This window comes from Mixophyes fleayi, chromosome 8 (genome assembly GCF_038048845.1).
Source record: "Mixophyes fleayi isolate aMixFle1 chromosome 8, aMixFle1.hap1, whole genome shotgun sequence".
Classification (NCBI taxonomy): Eukaryota; Metazoa; Chordata; class Amphibia; order Anura; family Limnodynastidae; genus Mixophyes; species Mixophyes fleayi.
The window spans coordinates 785,251-800,995 of record NC_134409.1 but is presented as its reverse complement, the minus strand read 5'-3'; the positions used below and the strand labels follow the sequence as shown (position 1 = coordinate 800,995).

At 44.8% G+C, this 15,745-nt stretch overlaps 1 protein-coding gene across 3 annotated transcripts; it reads right to left on the bottom strand.

Moving 5' to 3' along the window:
- Window positions 1-216: 216 nt before the first annotated feature.
- Window positions 217-14,823, bottom strand: LRRC41 (leucine rich repeat containing 41). Of its 3 annotated transcripts, XM_075181559.1 has the most exons (10): window positions 14,545-14,822; window positions 14,110-14,196; window positions 13,930-14,000; window positions 12,328-13,330; window positions 11,494-11,721; window positions 11,079-11,243; window positions 9,978-10,076; window positions 5,656-5,778; window positions 5,329-5,404; window positions 217-4,317 (listed from the first exon to the last, which is right to left on the bottom strand). In XM_075181559.1, the coding sequence occupies exons 1-10, from the start codon at window positions 14,645-14,647 to the stop codon at window positions 4,098-4,100; spliced, it is 2,175 nt and encodes a 724-aa protein (XP_075037660.1). In that variant the 5' UTR covers window positions 14,648-14,822; the 3' UTR covers window positions 217-4,097. The 3 variants fall into 3 exon arrangements, 2 of the variants coding, with proteins under 2 accessions (XP_075037660.1, XP_075037661.1); XR_012678433.1 differs by lacking the exons at window positions 217-4,317; window positions 5,329-5,404 and adding an exon at window positions 6,247-9,872 and having other exon boundaries at window positions 5,695-5,778; window positions 14,545-14,823; XM_075181560.1 differs by lacking the exons at window positions 217-4,317; window positions 5,329-5,404 and having other exon boundaries at window positions 5,687-9,872; window positions 14,545-14,823.
- Window positions 14,824-15,745: the final 922 nt, after the last annotated feature.

Sequence of the window (15,745 nt, the reverse complement as noted above, 5' to 3'; positions counted from 1 at the left end):
GAAGTTGCCAGCAGCCGTCCCCTTATTACACAGCGCTGTACAGAAAATAATTAACACGAGTCCCAGCACCACTGGAGCTTACACTCTAAATTCCTTACAACACGCACACAGGTCCATTGTTTTTGAATGACCCTGTATCCTGCTATAACAATGATTTAATGTCTGATGTAAAGAACTGATTGGTTCTGTTCCTCAGTCAAATTATTGCTGCCAGTGTTTCTTCCAATCACCTTTATTAGTGTTATTACAATTTTAATAACATTTGAGCAAGTCAAAGATTTAAAAAGAAAAGAAAAGCTCCACAACCTATTTACAGCAGCCTAGAATGAGATGTGAGGGTCACGTACAGCCGGGACCAGCACTAATAGAGGACACTAAATGTAAAGTACAAGATCTCCTGCTCCCATCTATATTTATATTACTCCTGTGCGGTCGTCCTGCAGATAACGGCAGGATGCTGCTGAGCTGCACAGAAATATAAACAGTGTGTTCACTATCCCAGGTGTAAAATATGTAATAACATTCACATACAAGGAAAGTACATTGCAGGTTTAGTGTCCTTTAAATGAGAAATCGGCGTTACCCATCACCTGCCCCCAACAGCAGGGGGCAGGGAGGAGCTGTCCCCCCTCTGTACATGGTCCAGAATCTGCCGTAACATGGAGAGAGGTATATACGTTTTCCTTGGCACATGCTGGTTATAACTGGGAGGGAGAATGTGCACCAGACTGCAGGTACTGTACTCAGCACCTGAGCCAGAGCGCCAGCTCTCTGCCACTATGGGGGGAATCATGCACCAAGAACAAGGTGCTGTTTTGTGCATAGTCCAGTTATTTACAGAGAATCTATACATGGATATATCACGGGATGCACAGTCTGTATGAAATGAGAACCTCAGCTTCTATGTATATATTTATCTTCATATACAGAGAACACATCTGTCTCCACCTTTAGTTATTCAGTGGTGAACGCTGCAGCCATTTATTCCTATTTATGGATTCATCCTCCGCTGATTTATTTATTGAGGTTTTATAACGCTTATCTATCTCCCAGTCTACTAATATTCACCATCACCGTTCACTTGTACAATTAGTTCTAGTCCTGATTTGGGTCTGGGTTATTGTCTTGGTGGTAGTTGAGGGAATTACTAAGAAATAGATTTAAGAATATTGGAAAGAGTTTTAGAAATTCTGCAGGAAACTTTCCCAGGAAAAGTCAGAAACGAAACCATGAAACAGACATTTCATACAGGGTGATACCTGGATTCCAGCTCTTATACTGCTACTCCCCAAGTGTAAGACTTTAGAAGACATGAGTCAGTTTGGCTGGAGGGGTTCAGGATAATACCAGACCCCGTCTATGAACAAAACACAGCTCTACAGGACAGACCGAGCCAGCAGGGAAGGAGACTAAATAATACTGATTAGTGACTGAATATAACGGGATCTACGGGCTCAGAACACAAAACCACTTAAAAACATTTTCTTTGCCCTAAATCGGATTACATAGAGCACTGTGCCTCCGATATCAGTAACTTGTACAATACAACCAGGATGGAGTACAACTTGTGTATCACACAGGTCAATGGGCAGAATGGTTCTTTTAATAAATAGGACATTGTAAAAATGTGCAGCGTATGAATGAAGAACTCGATCATTACGAAGACAACAGATGATTGTGAGTGATCTAATCCCACCTGCTCCAGCACAGACAATTTATATATAGAACGAGCCACATTGTCATCGCCCAGCTCTTCAATCACTGTCCAATATATAGGTCATTCATACTTCACCTATATAAAACCATTCTCAGAGTGAAAGATAAAACAAACATGAAATATCAACAGACAGAAACTAGGCTCTGGTTCTGTCCATAAATCTGCCATAAATAATTCCTGATCAGCTCCTGGAAAATATCAGATTCACAAACAACCTGGTCAAATATACTGGTACAAGGTATTTATTTTGAATGATCCCGGTTTTTGCTCCTTAGGCGATTAGACAAATGGTTTAAATCTGAGAAAAATAGCTGCCATATTACAGAAGAGAATATATACACCAATCAGCCACAACATTATTACCACTGACACGTGACGTGAATAGCACTGATTATCTGGTTACAATGACACCGGTCAGGGGTGGGATATATTAGGCAGCCAGTGAGCAGTCAGTTCTTGATGTTGATGTGTAGGGAGCAGGAAAAATAGGCAAAGTAGGGAGCTGAGTGACTCTGACAAGGGTCAAATGATGGCAGGGGCATGGGTGCCCAAGGCGTGTGGCGTGAAGGTTAGCCTGTCTGGTCCAATCCCAGAGGAGCCATAGTACAAATTGCTGAATAAGTTAATGTGTCAGAACACAGCGCATGGCAGCTTGTGTATGATGCTAGAAACCAATCACGTGCCCATGTTGACCCCTGTCCACCGCTGAAAACGTTTCCAATCAGAACCATGGAGCAATGGAAGAAGGTGGCCTGCTCTGATGAATCATTTTCTTTCACATCATGTGGACGGTGGGGTCTGTTTACCTGGGGAACAGATGGCACCAGGATGCACGAAGACAGCCAGTAGAGTTAATGTGATGCTCTGCTGGGAAACCTTGGGTCCTGGCATTCATGTGGATGTTACTGTGACACGTACCCCCTACCTAAACGTTGCTGCAGACCAAGTACACCCTTCATGGCAGCGGTATTCCCTGATGGCAGCGGCCTCTTTCAGCAGGATAATGCACCTGCTACACTGCAGGAATTGTTCAGGAATGGTCTTTGGAACATGACATAAAGATCAAGGTGTTGACTTGGCCTCCAGATTCCCCAGATCTCAATCCAATCGAGCATCTGTGGGATGTGCTGGAAGAACAAGTCCGAGCCATGGAGGCCCCAGCTCACAACTTACAGGACTTACAGGATCTGCTGCTAACGTCTTGGTGCCAGATACACAGGACACCTTCAGAGGTCTTGTGGAGGCCATGCCTCAACGGGGCAGAGGGGAACCTTCAAAATATTAGGCAGGTGGTTTTAATATTGTGGCTGATCAAGAATATATATATTTGTGTGACTCTGGCTGTGGGGTACTGGTTGCTAGATACAGCTGCCCCCACCCCCTCAACTGAGACCTGCACCAACCGGGAAGAGGAGGGTACATCCATCTATTAACCATGTCAGAGCAGAACAAATCCAGTTTTAGGAAATCTGACTTTGTGGCTTTCATATAAAGGCACTGACTTAGTGATCCCTGAATATTTTCACATTAAATATGGGGAAGTCTGCTAGATTATGTCCATCTATATAGATCTGTATAATACACTCTGGACACTGCATAGCCAAGGAGTGATCCTCAATACAACAACACTGAACAGGACCAGGGCACCATGTAATACCAGAACAATTGCCTGTATGTTTACAGTCCGTGGGCGGCTGGACAGTGACGTATTCAGGTTTAGGTGGAACTGGGACTTTAACAAGAACAAAACAAAAGATTATTGTGTTGAACCTGTGTTCATAGATCGCCAATTACACGTGACAAGAACTAGCCAATGGCACACAGTAAGAATTACAGATGAGTAAAACGCCAACACATGGAATCTGCCCACTTATTAGCGGATAACTCCGCCTCCTCATCAGGGGGCCATGTTTTATTATAAGTGGGGAGCATTAACTCTTCCTTAAACTATATACAGTGAACGTGAGGGGTAATAACAGCGTTTCCATCGTACAAGGACAACGGTGATGATGTAAAACACATTGAGGCCTCCTCACTTCATGCAACATTGTGAACAACCCTGAGAAGGGACCTGGCATGCGGATGGCACATGGGAATATATAAAACACCTTACTGGTCAATGTATCTCCATACCCACGCAGCGCCACCTGCTGGGGACTCTTGTACCCTGCGTTTTAGCTTGGGTGGAAGTTAGAATAAAACACACAGGTCTCTGTGCATTCACATCTGGCATTTCTGCTACTTGGACCCCTGAAAAGAGACATGCAGAGATTTGCAATTTAAGGTTCTCATTTGAAATTTGATAAAGCCGAGCGGGTCCCGCAAGCGAAGACACAGCTTTGTGTAAAGAGCACACAGTGTATTCTATACAATATGTACTTTACATCACGCTGACATGGTCAGCAAAGGCTTGGGTCGAGGTCCAGTTGTCACTGACTATACAACAAACACCTTCTAGGGACTGCAGAGCCTCATGGGCCATAATAGGGTCGCGGTCTAGTAAGTTCTGAGAGATAGACAGCTGGCGTAGCTTGATCTCGCCGCATCCTTCCAGCTTCTTAGCAAACTGGAGCAGTCCCTCTGGCTTGATGCAGTTGGAGCTGGGGAATAAAACACAGATGAATGAATGTACAACGCAAGGCCAGATAATCACACAGATCACAGCTATCCTCTGATGTACGGAGAGCCGAGAGGGGGCATGGTGAGGGGATAGTGGTCTCAGTCCTTACACGGCACAGCCCCGTCAATCTCCCCCTCCTATATGGCACATGAAGACTGCCCATTAGAGAGCTCAGATTTGCCAGAAACCAAACACAGCAAATCGCCACAAAAAAATGTCAAGCCCAGAGGGCTGAGGGTATCTGCAGCCACAGGACATGGACAAACATGGAGTCCATCATGAGCTCCGCCTTAAACCAGGAGTAATCTAGAGGCAAGTGTGAGGCCATCCGTCCAACAGCCGAATATTGGCTGAAATTGGATCTTTAATAAGAACAATGATACTAAACACAGCAGCAAATCTACAACGGAAAGTCAGCCCTCGCCCCCATAGAGACGCTGGGTGGGACCTGAAGGAGCTAGAAAGAAAACGATGCCCTCAAACATCAGATCAATTAAGCGGTTTTCTAAGGAAGGGGTCAAAATCCCACAAATACAATATAATACACGAACAACACAGAAAAGACGACTTCAAGTTCAAGGTGGTTCTAATAAAGTACTGAATTATATGGGGTGTACTTACTTTTTCACACAAAATTCTACAGCTAAACATGGTTGAGCTGAATAATGACAATGTAAAATCTGTTGCGTCACAAGACGGTGTAAGGACTTAATGGTGTAGCAACGACTTCCAAAGAAGATGTACTTTCTTTTTTCCATGACCAACATATATCACACAGGGTACGCCCATGTCTCATCTCAGCTAGTCCACATTCCACCATTTGTCACAATAATGTGGGCACCGTGGTGCACTGTTCCATTGGAGTCTCAGCATAATATTTAATTTAATCTAGGCAGAAGTCATGTGACAATACTCAATCGTACTAAATATACAGAAAACCGATCCTGTAAAAGTGCTAAATTACTGCAGGATCTGGGAATTTACACTGTACCTGACATCCAAGTAGTGAATTGTGGACAAGGAATCGGCAGCGTAGAGATCCGCCAGCACACACAGTCCGTCATTCCCTAGAGAAGACAACAAGCAATTTCCATCATAAATCCCTAGATTCTCCTACAAACCACTGAGCCACCGGATCCCACACAATGACCCAATGGAATCCCAGACACTGCTGGACAACTAGCCATCACTGACCTACTGGGGAGCCCCGGACAACAGGCTCTTTAATCCGAAGAACCAACCATTCATTCACAGCTCCTCAATGCTGCTGGAAGGTCGGCGACTACAGAAAACACTACACACAACCCATAGAACATACCGAGTCTGTTCCCACAGAGCTTCAGGATCTTCACAGATGGGTTTCTCTTGAGGGCGCTGACAAACTGAGCGAGAAATTCCTCCGACTCCTTCTCAAACAGACGGCAAAACGAGAACTTGATTTCTACACAAAGACCAGAGAAAGTTCTGGTAAGTACAATGGCTCAGAAAAGACATGTACACAGCATATGTTAGTACAGGACAAACTCCTCAATGAGAAGAGAGAACGTTTAAATGGCTGGTTACAAAGAGACAGGGAAAAACAGATGGAAAAATGTAAGTAGCTCCGCTCGTAAATCTGATCAATCACTGAGGTTTAGTCAATGTCACTGGATCACTTATAATAACTTATGGTATAAATTTAATTAAAGGAAATAGCGCAGGGCGCTTGTTTATATGATTGCAAATGTTCTTATTTTGATATTGTGTGTATTTTGGTAAAATAATTATCTATATTTTTGAGACCAGGGGAGAAGATTTGTTTTTTTGTGTTAAATTTTCTAGAGGAAATGCATTATTTCTGAGGTATATACTTGATGCAATAAGCCTTTGTTGAGGACGGCTTTTATGTATTTTGGTGTAGGGTAATTACTTGTTTAGGGTTTTGTAACTTTTCTTTGGGAATGTGTATTCTGCAACTGAAGAAAGGATGTTAATCTCATGTTATTTAGACCTTTTGATGTGTGAGCGTCCAGCACCTGAAGGCAAAGGAAGGTTTAATTAGATGCTGTTAGATTTCCTGTTTAAAACAGGATGCAGGATATCACAGCAAGTTTTAGGATATGACAGATAAGTATAAATATTGTTAGCTTTGCATTACATGTAAATCCATGTTTGGGTAAACATATTGCATCCGGATTCTAATAATAGCTCAGACCTCAGGGGGCTGGCTTACCCTGTGAGGCTGGGTCCAAAACTGTATAAAAAAAAAACACTTTTGTATTGAAAATTTTTCTGGTTTCATCTGACCTGCTCACTAGTACCTTCAACCAGGATGAGCAAATAAACATCGCTTGCTTCAAAGACCTGCTTGGAAACTTCTCTATCCCTGTGACCTACAGATTAGATCCAACTCCAATTCGTTCCCGGCTGTTCTGAGATTTGGACCCAGATTTCTGGTACCACCACTCTGCCAATTACCCAGCAGCTCTGGCCAGTGTAATAGGCCAGGGGTGATCCATCCACAGCAACCCTAATCCATAGGAAGAGGTCAGAAGTACCAGCCCAGGTACTCCAGTAACGGGGTACTCTAGCAGTGTCAGTTACCCAGAGGGAACCCGGTACTGGATGCCGGTTAGGAGTCCAGTGGTGGCAGCATTTGTAAGCCCCTCCTACTGCGGTTAGAGGGCGCATTTGGGATAACGTAAGGGAACGGTGGTAAAGTAAGCCCAGTCGGTTCCCAGCAACAACAGACAAGGTGGCATAGGCTGTCCATCCTGTCACAGTCAAATTATCAGTCATCGTTACAGCACCTGGTCTGAGGACAGGCTACGTACCTTGGATGTGAACTATAATATAGGAGAACATCTAATATAGGATATTTTGCCTTTGATCTGTTGGGTGCAGAGATTGTGTCCAGTGGAATGCTATTGGGTGAACAGCTCAGCAGAGGATAATATGTTTTTAGCTTCGTTTAATATATTTAGCAGGTGAACATTCAAACCTGACCACTTTATGTATACCATCCGCGAGTCCAACAGATATATAAAAAAAAAAAAAAAGGAATCATTAGATCCAATCCTAGTGTAGTTCTTATCAAGGTACGCAGGACAATAGGCATAGTCCCTGCACTAGTGGTTGGATACTAAAGCCATAACACCCGGAATGGTCCCAAGAAAAAATAGGAGGGACAAGTAAAATCACTAGGCACCAGCTGCCTCTGGCACCTTGCACCCAAAGATGCCGCCTGCTGAAGCCAAGTGGATCTTGAAAAACATTGTTAAGGTTTCCAGAAAAACCATGTTTCCACCTTGAGCAGCTGTCCCACAGAGGCTTGATCCCTGAAAGACCAGGAGAGGAGAAAACATCTTCAGAATAATTCAGTGCATCAAGATCTAGTCTAAGGAGCAGCTCTACCTCTATGGGTCCAAAGTAAGGGACGAAAATGGAGCCGATGAATGAGTGCGCTTTGAAGATTTGTCTCCAGGCTTCAGCTTCCAAGAAGGATGGGAAGGTCAAAAACAAGGGAGCAAGAACTTCTGATTCAGGAAGAAGGAAGACGCCAGCTTAGGAATTAAATGAGGGACTAGCACCAGCTTTCCACAATAGAAACAAGGAATGGCTCTCTGCATGAGAGACCGGTGGACTCTGATAACTTTCTGGCTAAGATGATTGTTACAAGGAATGCAACCTACCAAGTCAGCAGATCAATTTGGGCTTTAGCCAAAAGCTAAAAGAGACCCTCCAGTAAAGTTTTAAGGACTAGGTTCAGAGCCCATGTAAGAGGTGGAGAACAGTAGGTGGGAGTCGAATAATCTACCACCTGAGGCAATGTCTGAACATGAACATTTTGAGGCCAAGGGGAGATGAAAAAGGACTGAAATCTCAGACTTCATCCTTCATCCCAGAACTGACTGCAGGAAATCCAGAAGACATGGAGTGGAGATGTGCAGTGAAAAATACACAAGAAGAATAGTAAGTGTACAAGACACACTGTTACACACCCAGACGAGCCAAGTTATTTTCAGTATAGCAGCCTCAATAGTCAAGCTGTTCAAGCCATGATCAGAAGGTGGGATGAGGGACCCTGATGTAACAGATCTGAATGCAGAGAACAGCTATGACCACTGAGTACTAAGTAAAGATTGCCTCCCAACCTATCCTTATGATACCATGTTTTAGAATGGCAACTAGCAGGTAGTACCAAGGAACTATATGTCTAAGCACAGGGAATCCCAGCAGAGATGCAAGAAGGGTGGAACCTTAAAGTTGTGCAGAGACAGCATCAGGTCCACTTTGGGGTCATCTTCCACCAATGTCAGGATGCAGCCTCCCTATACAATAAGCTCTCTGGCTCCTTCTCCCCCTTGGTAAATGATGTATGGCGCTGTGGTCACACTGTCCACCCTCATCAGGGACCCTTCAGGTCCTTTATCCAATGGAGGATGCTGTAAATCGTAAGCTCTAGTCCTGTATCAAAAACTGCAGAAACCACTGGTGAGAAACCCAGTTGGGAACATTGTGGTAAGCGCCCTAAATATCTATGGAGCAGAGAAACCTTTTCTTTGGATGCCAACCCAGAGCACAGTGATTCCATCTTGAAGTGTAAGGTCCACACAAAGATGTTGAGGGAGCTTAGGTCCAAGATCGGACCAGACTGACCCGTTCTTATTGGGAATCACAAAACCCCTTAAAATATTCTGCTGGTAATACTGGAATCACCACCGGGACACAAGCGCCTCCAGTGATCAGGAAAGAGTTATGAAGGCTTCGATTTTTTCCAGTGAAATGCAGCCCATCTGGAGTAAGCAAATTTGATGCTGTAGCACTGGGAGATAACCTCCTGGACCATCAGCTGGTGGCACCCTCTGAAATGGAGAAGACAGAGGGGTTTTCTCTGGAGAGCTCCATTCAAGCACAAGGATGTCACTGAGCTGCCGGCCTGGTCAACCTGGGGCACTCCAGGTGTGGTGAAAATACAAGCCCCAGCAGCAGACAGTGCAGGGTAAGAGTATGGCACAAAGCAGATCACTGTGGCCGGAGGGCAACCTGGCCTCTCAGCTATGACAACCAAAATCAATAAGCTGTGCTGGAGGCGAATCTCTGGGATCAGACATCAGCCACATGAATGTGGCACCAGGACTCGGCACTGGACTCCGTGGGAAGTACAAGTAACAAAAGGAAATCCTTCACAAACATTGTTCAACAAAAAAGGTGCAGAAGTGACATGCAGGTACACAGGGCCAGAAAATGCAGGCGTGGTAAACCCTTCTCCAAACCAGAGCCGAAACTGAAAGAAAGAAGCCCAGAGAGAGCTATGTAGTTGCGGTAGGAGTCAGGTTCTTCCTTCCACCACTGCAGGGTTCAGAAGAGGTGACATAGGGACACTACGGAGTGATAGAGGGGGGATGTTCTGGTCCAGCCCCTTGCAGGCTTGGAGGGACGCAACGACCATCCATCAGCAGATGGCCCAGATTGGGAGGCTCTTCTGGATCTACAATCCTCGAGAGGTCCTCAATCCTCTGGGAAGCCACCTGGAATTTAGCCCTGCAGTGACACCTGAGGACAGAAGAATAAATGCACCAGGTAAGTCAGGGATTACAAGCCTAAGTCACGTTGCATCCACCCTGCGGGGCCTCCGCAGTGTAAATATACTCACTGTACCTTCCAGACTGGAACAGTTCAACATGTGCACAATCTCTGTGTGCGTCTCTGTCATCTTCATGTCATGGAAGCTGAGCCTCCGCAGGCCGGTGTTATATTCTGCAATTACAAACAAATCAAAATTCATAAACATTAAATTAACCACTGATAGAGAAAAAGAAATCCAGGTTTAAATGGATAACTTGAAAAAAGAAATTGAAGCATTGAGTGACAAGGACTTCACTGCGTTTTTCATTATCAAACAACAGGCTCAATATGTTATCGTTGTGGATAATTTGGATTTATACTTGTCGTTTCACAACAAGTGTCAGAGGAACCATTACAGTCCATCAACACAGGACATGAAAGCAAAAGCTCCAAGCCCAGATGTGCCCGCTGTAAAGACACGTGCTGTTATTCTAGTTCCCCATAGACACACCTGGAAGCTAGAATCTCAGTATTACTCTCAAACACTCCCGGTTAGAGGCCTATTCTCAGAATTTGCAAAAATGTTTTTCTAAATGTTTCTGTAATGAACCACCCAAAATCTGACTAACATTACAAACCGGGGAGGCAGAGGCCTCCAAATCTATTATTGGGCTGCCCAACTAAGCCAAGTTTCAGTCCACATGCCACACTGTCCTGGCTAGATATTGAGGCCAATTACGTTAAACTTACATCTCTTTCTAGCATATGGGGGCTCACCAAACGTTATTAAATCATTCCATAGCCTGCGATTTTCAACGAAAAAATGGGGTATGTGTAAATACGAGTAACATCACAATCCCATTATCGCTGCTATGGGACATGTTGAATTACACAGATTACATCCAAGACACTTCTTAAGATCACTTCGGAGAGACCAGGTGCTCAGAAAGATGACTGATTTTAAGAAACTTTGCACCTCTTCCCCTCTGGGCATGATCTCATCTCTATAGGAAATCCAGCTGAACTCAGAAAAGATGAGAGGGAGCGTGGGGGGGATCTTAGCACCTCTCTCCTTGTTAAAGTGTATTTTGTATATTCTTGTCTGTGGAAGGTTGTATCCAATAAACGTTATATATAAAGTTAAAGATAAAATAGATAGAAGGTGGATAGAGTGTTGGTGGAGTGCCGCATTACCTGCAATTGCCCGCAAAACAAGTTTCAGATCCTCTTGGCATGAAAAGGTTGCGTTGTCCAGAGACAGGTCTGTGAGGGAAGAAGACGCCTTCAGAATAGACACCAAATGCTCCACCTGCAGTGGGTCCTGTGGAAACCGGAGCTCCAGCTGTTTCAGGTGATTTTCTGTAGAACCCACAAAACACGAGTGTGAGAAAATAGAAAAATCTGGGAAAATACAGAATACTCTGATCTCCTCCTGCCCAGAAAAGTTACAGCTCCTCTCCGGTCTCCAGACATCCCCCAACCTTATTGCATTTAGAAATCTTTTAGAGTGTATGCTCTTAGGGCCAGGAACACCATTCTTACATCACGTTTTCTCTGTCTTACTTGTAAAGCGCAGGTGACGCTACAGAAACACAAATGAGGCATTTACCTGGGAATTCCGCCCCCCCAGGCCGCTCCTTGTCGCTTTGATGCTCCAGATCATAGCTAAGTGACAGCAGCTGGAGGCCGGGGAAGGTGCTCAGCAGCGTGTGTGCGAGGTCTAGAGTCGGGATGTACGTGGTGAAATCGCTCATAGAGAATACACTGAGGCAGCAGCCGGGGTCACGGGACAGGACAGAAAGCGCCTCTAACACCAGCGTGATATTGGCCCCCAGGTCTGAAAGGAACAGAAGATACTTTGTAATAGTCAGAAATATATAGAAATGTATCAATGCCCTGAAAGGCATGAAGCTATTTTATGATTCACTGCAAGTTATAGTCTGAGTGATCAGCCATTCTAGGCAGTGAAAGGCTCCATCACTAGGATTAAGGACAGGAAGATCCCCGTGCCCCCAGCAACAGCCTCCTCTCAAATCTCTTCATGTCTGCAAGTTCTCCATATAAATAACTCTTATATAAAAGTGTATTTTAGATTTAGGGCTTCATTAAAGGAACGTTATGTGGTGTAATATACAAAACATTTGCATGAAGTAGATCTGTCTGAGATTCAGTATATGGGCACAATGAGAGCACTTATACATTGTGTAAGTCTATGTGTATATGAAACTAACATGGGTAGTGTGCTCCTAAATGGAGGTTAATCTGCCTAGCAAACCAATCCCACATAATGCACTGAGCCCATACACCAATGCCACGTGCAAATACGCTGACAGGCAAATTGATCTGTATCTTCAACTCTTCAAACCAGTGGGTTAGATCAAGATGGTGTAAAGAGCTGAAAGCCAACATTTCAAGGATAAGTAAGAATTGTCCCATTACTTACCATTGTAAGCCATAGTCAGTCGTTCCAGGGACACCCAGGACCGCAGGAGGTGGCACAGAGAGCGACAAGTGCTCAACGCAAGAGGAACGTTGTGCAGGTTCAGGGCTCTAACACTCCTGAAGAGAATGGCGTTGTGTAAGAATGGGGCCTCAATACTGGTGTCCTCAACCAGAGGGGGCCCCGCTGTGGTATTTCCCTCCTCCCCCACAGGAGGAACGCTAAATATGAAGTCATATAAGTCACTTGGTTCGGAGGCGCAGGCCCTCTGTAGGGCCGGACCTTGCACTAGTCCTTCCCCTGAGGTAGATGATACGTTACTGCCCGATGCAGCTGAAGGCAGAGAAGAATTGCGAGCAGTCTCTTTCCTGGAGGGGGCATTTCTTGCTGCCCGTGTGCCTTTGCTCTTACCTAGGTCTGTGGCAACATTCTGGCTGATGTTAAGGGGCTGCAGGCTTAACAAGGCACTTTGGCTGCCCGTCTCCTCCTCGTTTTCCCCAGTGTGCGCTTTGGGGAGTGTATCACATTCTGGTCTGTTCACGGGGTCAGTCCTGCTGCCACCATTCCTGGGGGTCTCTAAGCAAAACTTACAGGGGACATCTGTTGGCTGTTGCCAGAATCCAGCACTCAGCGCCAGGATCAGGACCAGCAGCTGGTTATCCGGACAAGGCCAAGACAGCACGGAGACCTTTTTTACCTGCCCATGATGGATGAGATGGTGGAGGAGCAGTCTCAGCGATTTCTGAGTGTTGGGGTCAGAAGAACGCAAGTGGAGGAATTTCAAGGTTTCTACAGACTGGGTGAGACATTCCAGCACTGCGGGGGTCAGCTCGGACACCCCCTGCTGTTTGTTACAGATGGTAAGCTCCGAGACATGTCGTGAACTGTGCACCAGGGGAGAGAATCGCTGGTCATTCAGGCGCTGGTCAGAGGATACATCCAGGATTCCACGTAGCACATTATGAAAAAAGGCTTCAAGAAACTTCTTCCTCCAACAGGTCACAGTCTGGAATCAAACACATTTAAGGAACATCTTACCATTAGAGCTTACGTGCGAGAATAGCCTTCCTTCCCTTTAACCATATTGGTCGGGTTGCTCCAAGCACATGATATTTACAAAAAAGATCCTGTGTCTAATATCCGGGTTTATGGTATTGGGTAAATACATGTTTGTACTTCATGGTGTTTCTTATGATCAGTGGACTGGACCCTCACACTGTAATTACTCTCAGGAAACCCCCAGTAATGTGCAGCTGATATAAAGGCAGCGATACATACACAAACTGGTTGTGACAAAACTCAGACTTTATATCCAAAGAGGAGCATCCTGTAATCCATTACAAAAATTAAATGCCAGATTACAGATATTCTCTGTTCTATAGAATGAGACGCATTGTGTCTATAAGAGCCCTGCACAGCAGCAGTCACTATAACATCATACAAAACAGGTAACATTTATCCAAAGATCGAAGTAAAACAGAAATACGGTAAAAACAAAACAAACTATATAGTCATAGAAGCCATTGGCCTCGGCTCCCCCTTTACACCAGATGGCCTCAGCCCTCGGCTGCCCTTTCATTCAGTGTACAGGGTATGGATACTCACCCCAAATCTTGACGGCTTGCTCTTCATAATGTCATTCCACAGCTTGCACCAGATGGACTGAGTGGAAAGTCCTATAGAAAGAAAGCATGTCAAATATACAATATTCCCCAGTGTCCATTTTCCAGGTTGTGCTGTGAAAATAACATATGTCTATTAAAGGAAATAGCCAGTGATAGTCACCTTTCTTCACCGCTGCTTGCTCAATTCTTTCTAGATAGTAAATATTCAGCAGAGGCAGGATGCCTTGTAGGATGACCGCCGGCAGCCCTGCAAACAGACATTTCTATATTACATACACTCCACATGGATAAACACATTACATGCAGAAAGAGAATTTACATCCATTGCCCACCACACGCCTCAGAGGTATAATGCCCACTCACCCCACACGCATCGGAGGGATAATGCCCCCCTCACCCCTCACCCAACAAAGCCTCAGAGGGATAATGCCCACTCACCCCACACGCATCGGAGGGATAATGCCCCCCTCACCCCTCAGAGGGATAATGCCCCCCTCACCCCTCAGAGGGACAATGCCCCCCTCACCCCACAAAGCCTCAGAGGGACAATGCCCCCCTCACCCCACAAAGCCTCAGAGGGATAATGCCCCCTCACCCCACACATCCTCCTCCAGCCGCTCCATGTTGGCAGTTACAGCCCGGGCACAGAGCTGGAACAGGGTCAGGGTCCCTCCAGCATCTTCCAGCGCTTCCTCCATGGCCTGAGCTCCCCGGTCACCGGCTCATCTCACGGGGAACCGAAACCTGGAGCGACGGACAAGACAGGAGGGACCGAGCCGGCCAGAGCTGTCAGTCAGGGTGGGCAGGGGGCCGCCATCTTAGGAAGGTCTATGGGGCTGTTTAGATCACGTGGCGTAACTTCGACGCCATCTTGGGAAGGTCTATGGGCTGTTTAGATCACGTGACGTTTCATGCCCGCCATCTTGGGAAGGTCTATGGGCTGTTTAGGTCACGTGATGCATCATGTCCGCCATCTTGGGAAGGTCGGATCAGTCTGGGAGTGTTTTAATTATTATTTTTGTTATCCAAATCATCTTCTCAGAGGAATTATTACAGTATTAGTGTTATTATGCCCCCTTCACTTGTTCTCTATTAGATTGTAAGCTCTTGGGAAAGGACCATCACCCTGTAGTTGTCTTGTATTGTCCTTTGATCTTCTTTCTGCTTTATATTTATACAGCTGTGCGGAATATATGTTGGTATCCCTGGAAGTATATGACTATAATCCCTGTTATTGGGACCTGTAGTAGAATTATCTGTATCATGTACAGCAGATTATAACATGATTATTATGTACTGCACTTTATTCTCCAACAAAAGTATAAATAAATATATATATATTTCAGTTTATAATAGTTGAGACTAGAGTCTATGCAAACCCCCATTCACTAAATACAGCTTGGTCTCCTTTTTACAAATTTGAATGTTCTGTCATCTATTTGTAACTAATACTGTTGTGAAGACTCGTTCTTCAATATCTGATGGAATTGTTATATGTCTCAGTCAGCGGCTTTCAGATATATTTTCAGTTAATTTCCTTGCGATCATGATGTATTCTGTTTGTGAACTGCATTAATCATTTATCATTAAAACCATGCAAAGTGACTCCTCAGAGCAATTAGGTGTTTTTATTGACAAATAAGTAGAATTTTTAATTATGTTTCCTGGCATTGGTGTAATGTTACAGTTCTCATTGTTGCCCTGGTTTTTGGCTGCCACAGTTCGAAGGAAACTCTCCAATGAGTTATAAAAAACTGATGTTATGATCTATTGCTTTAAAAACTATTAACTTAAAA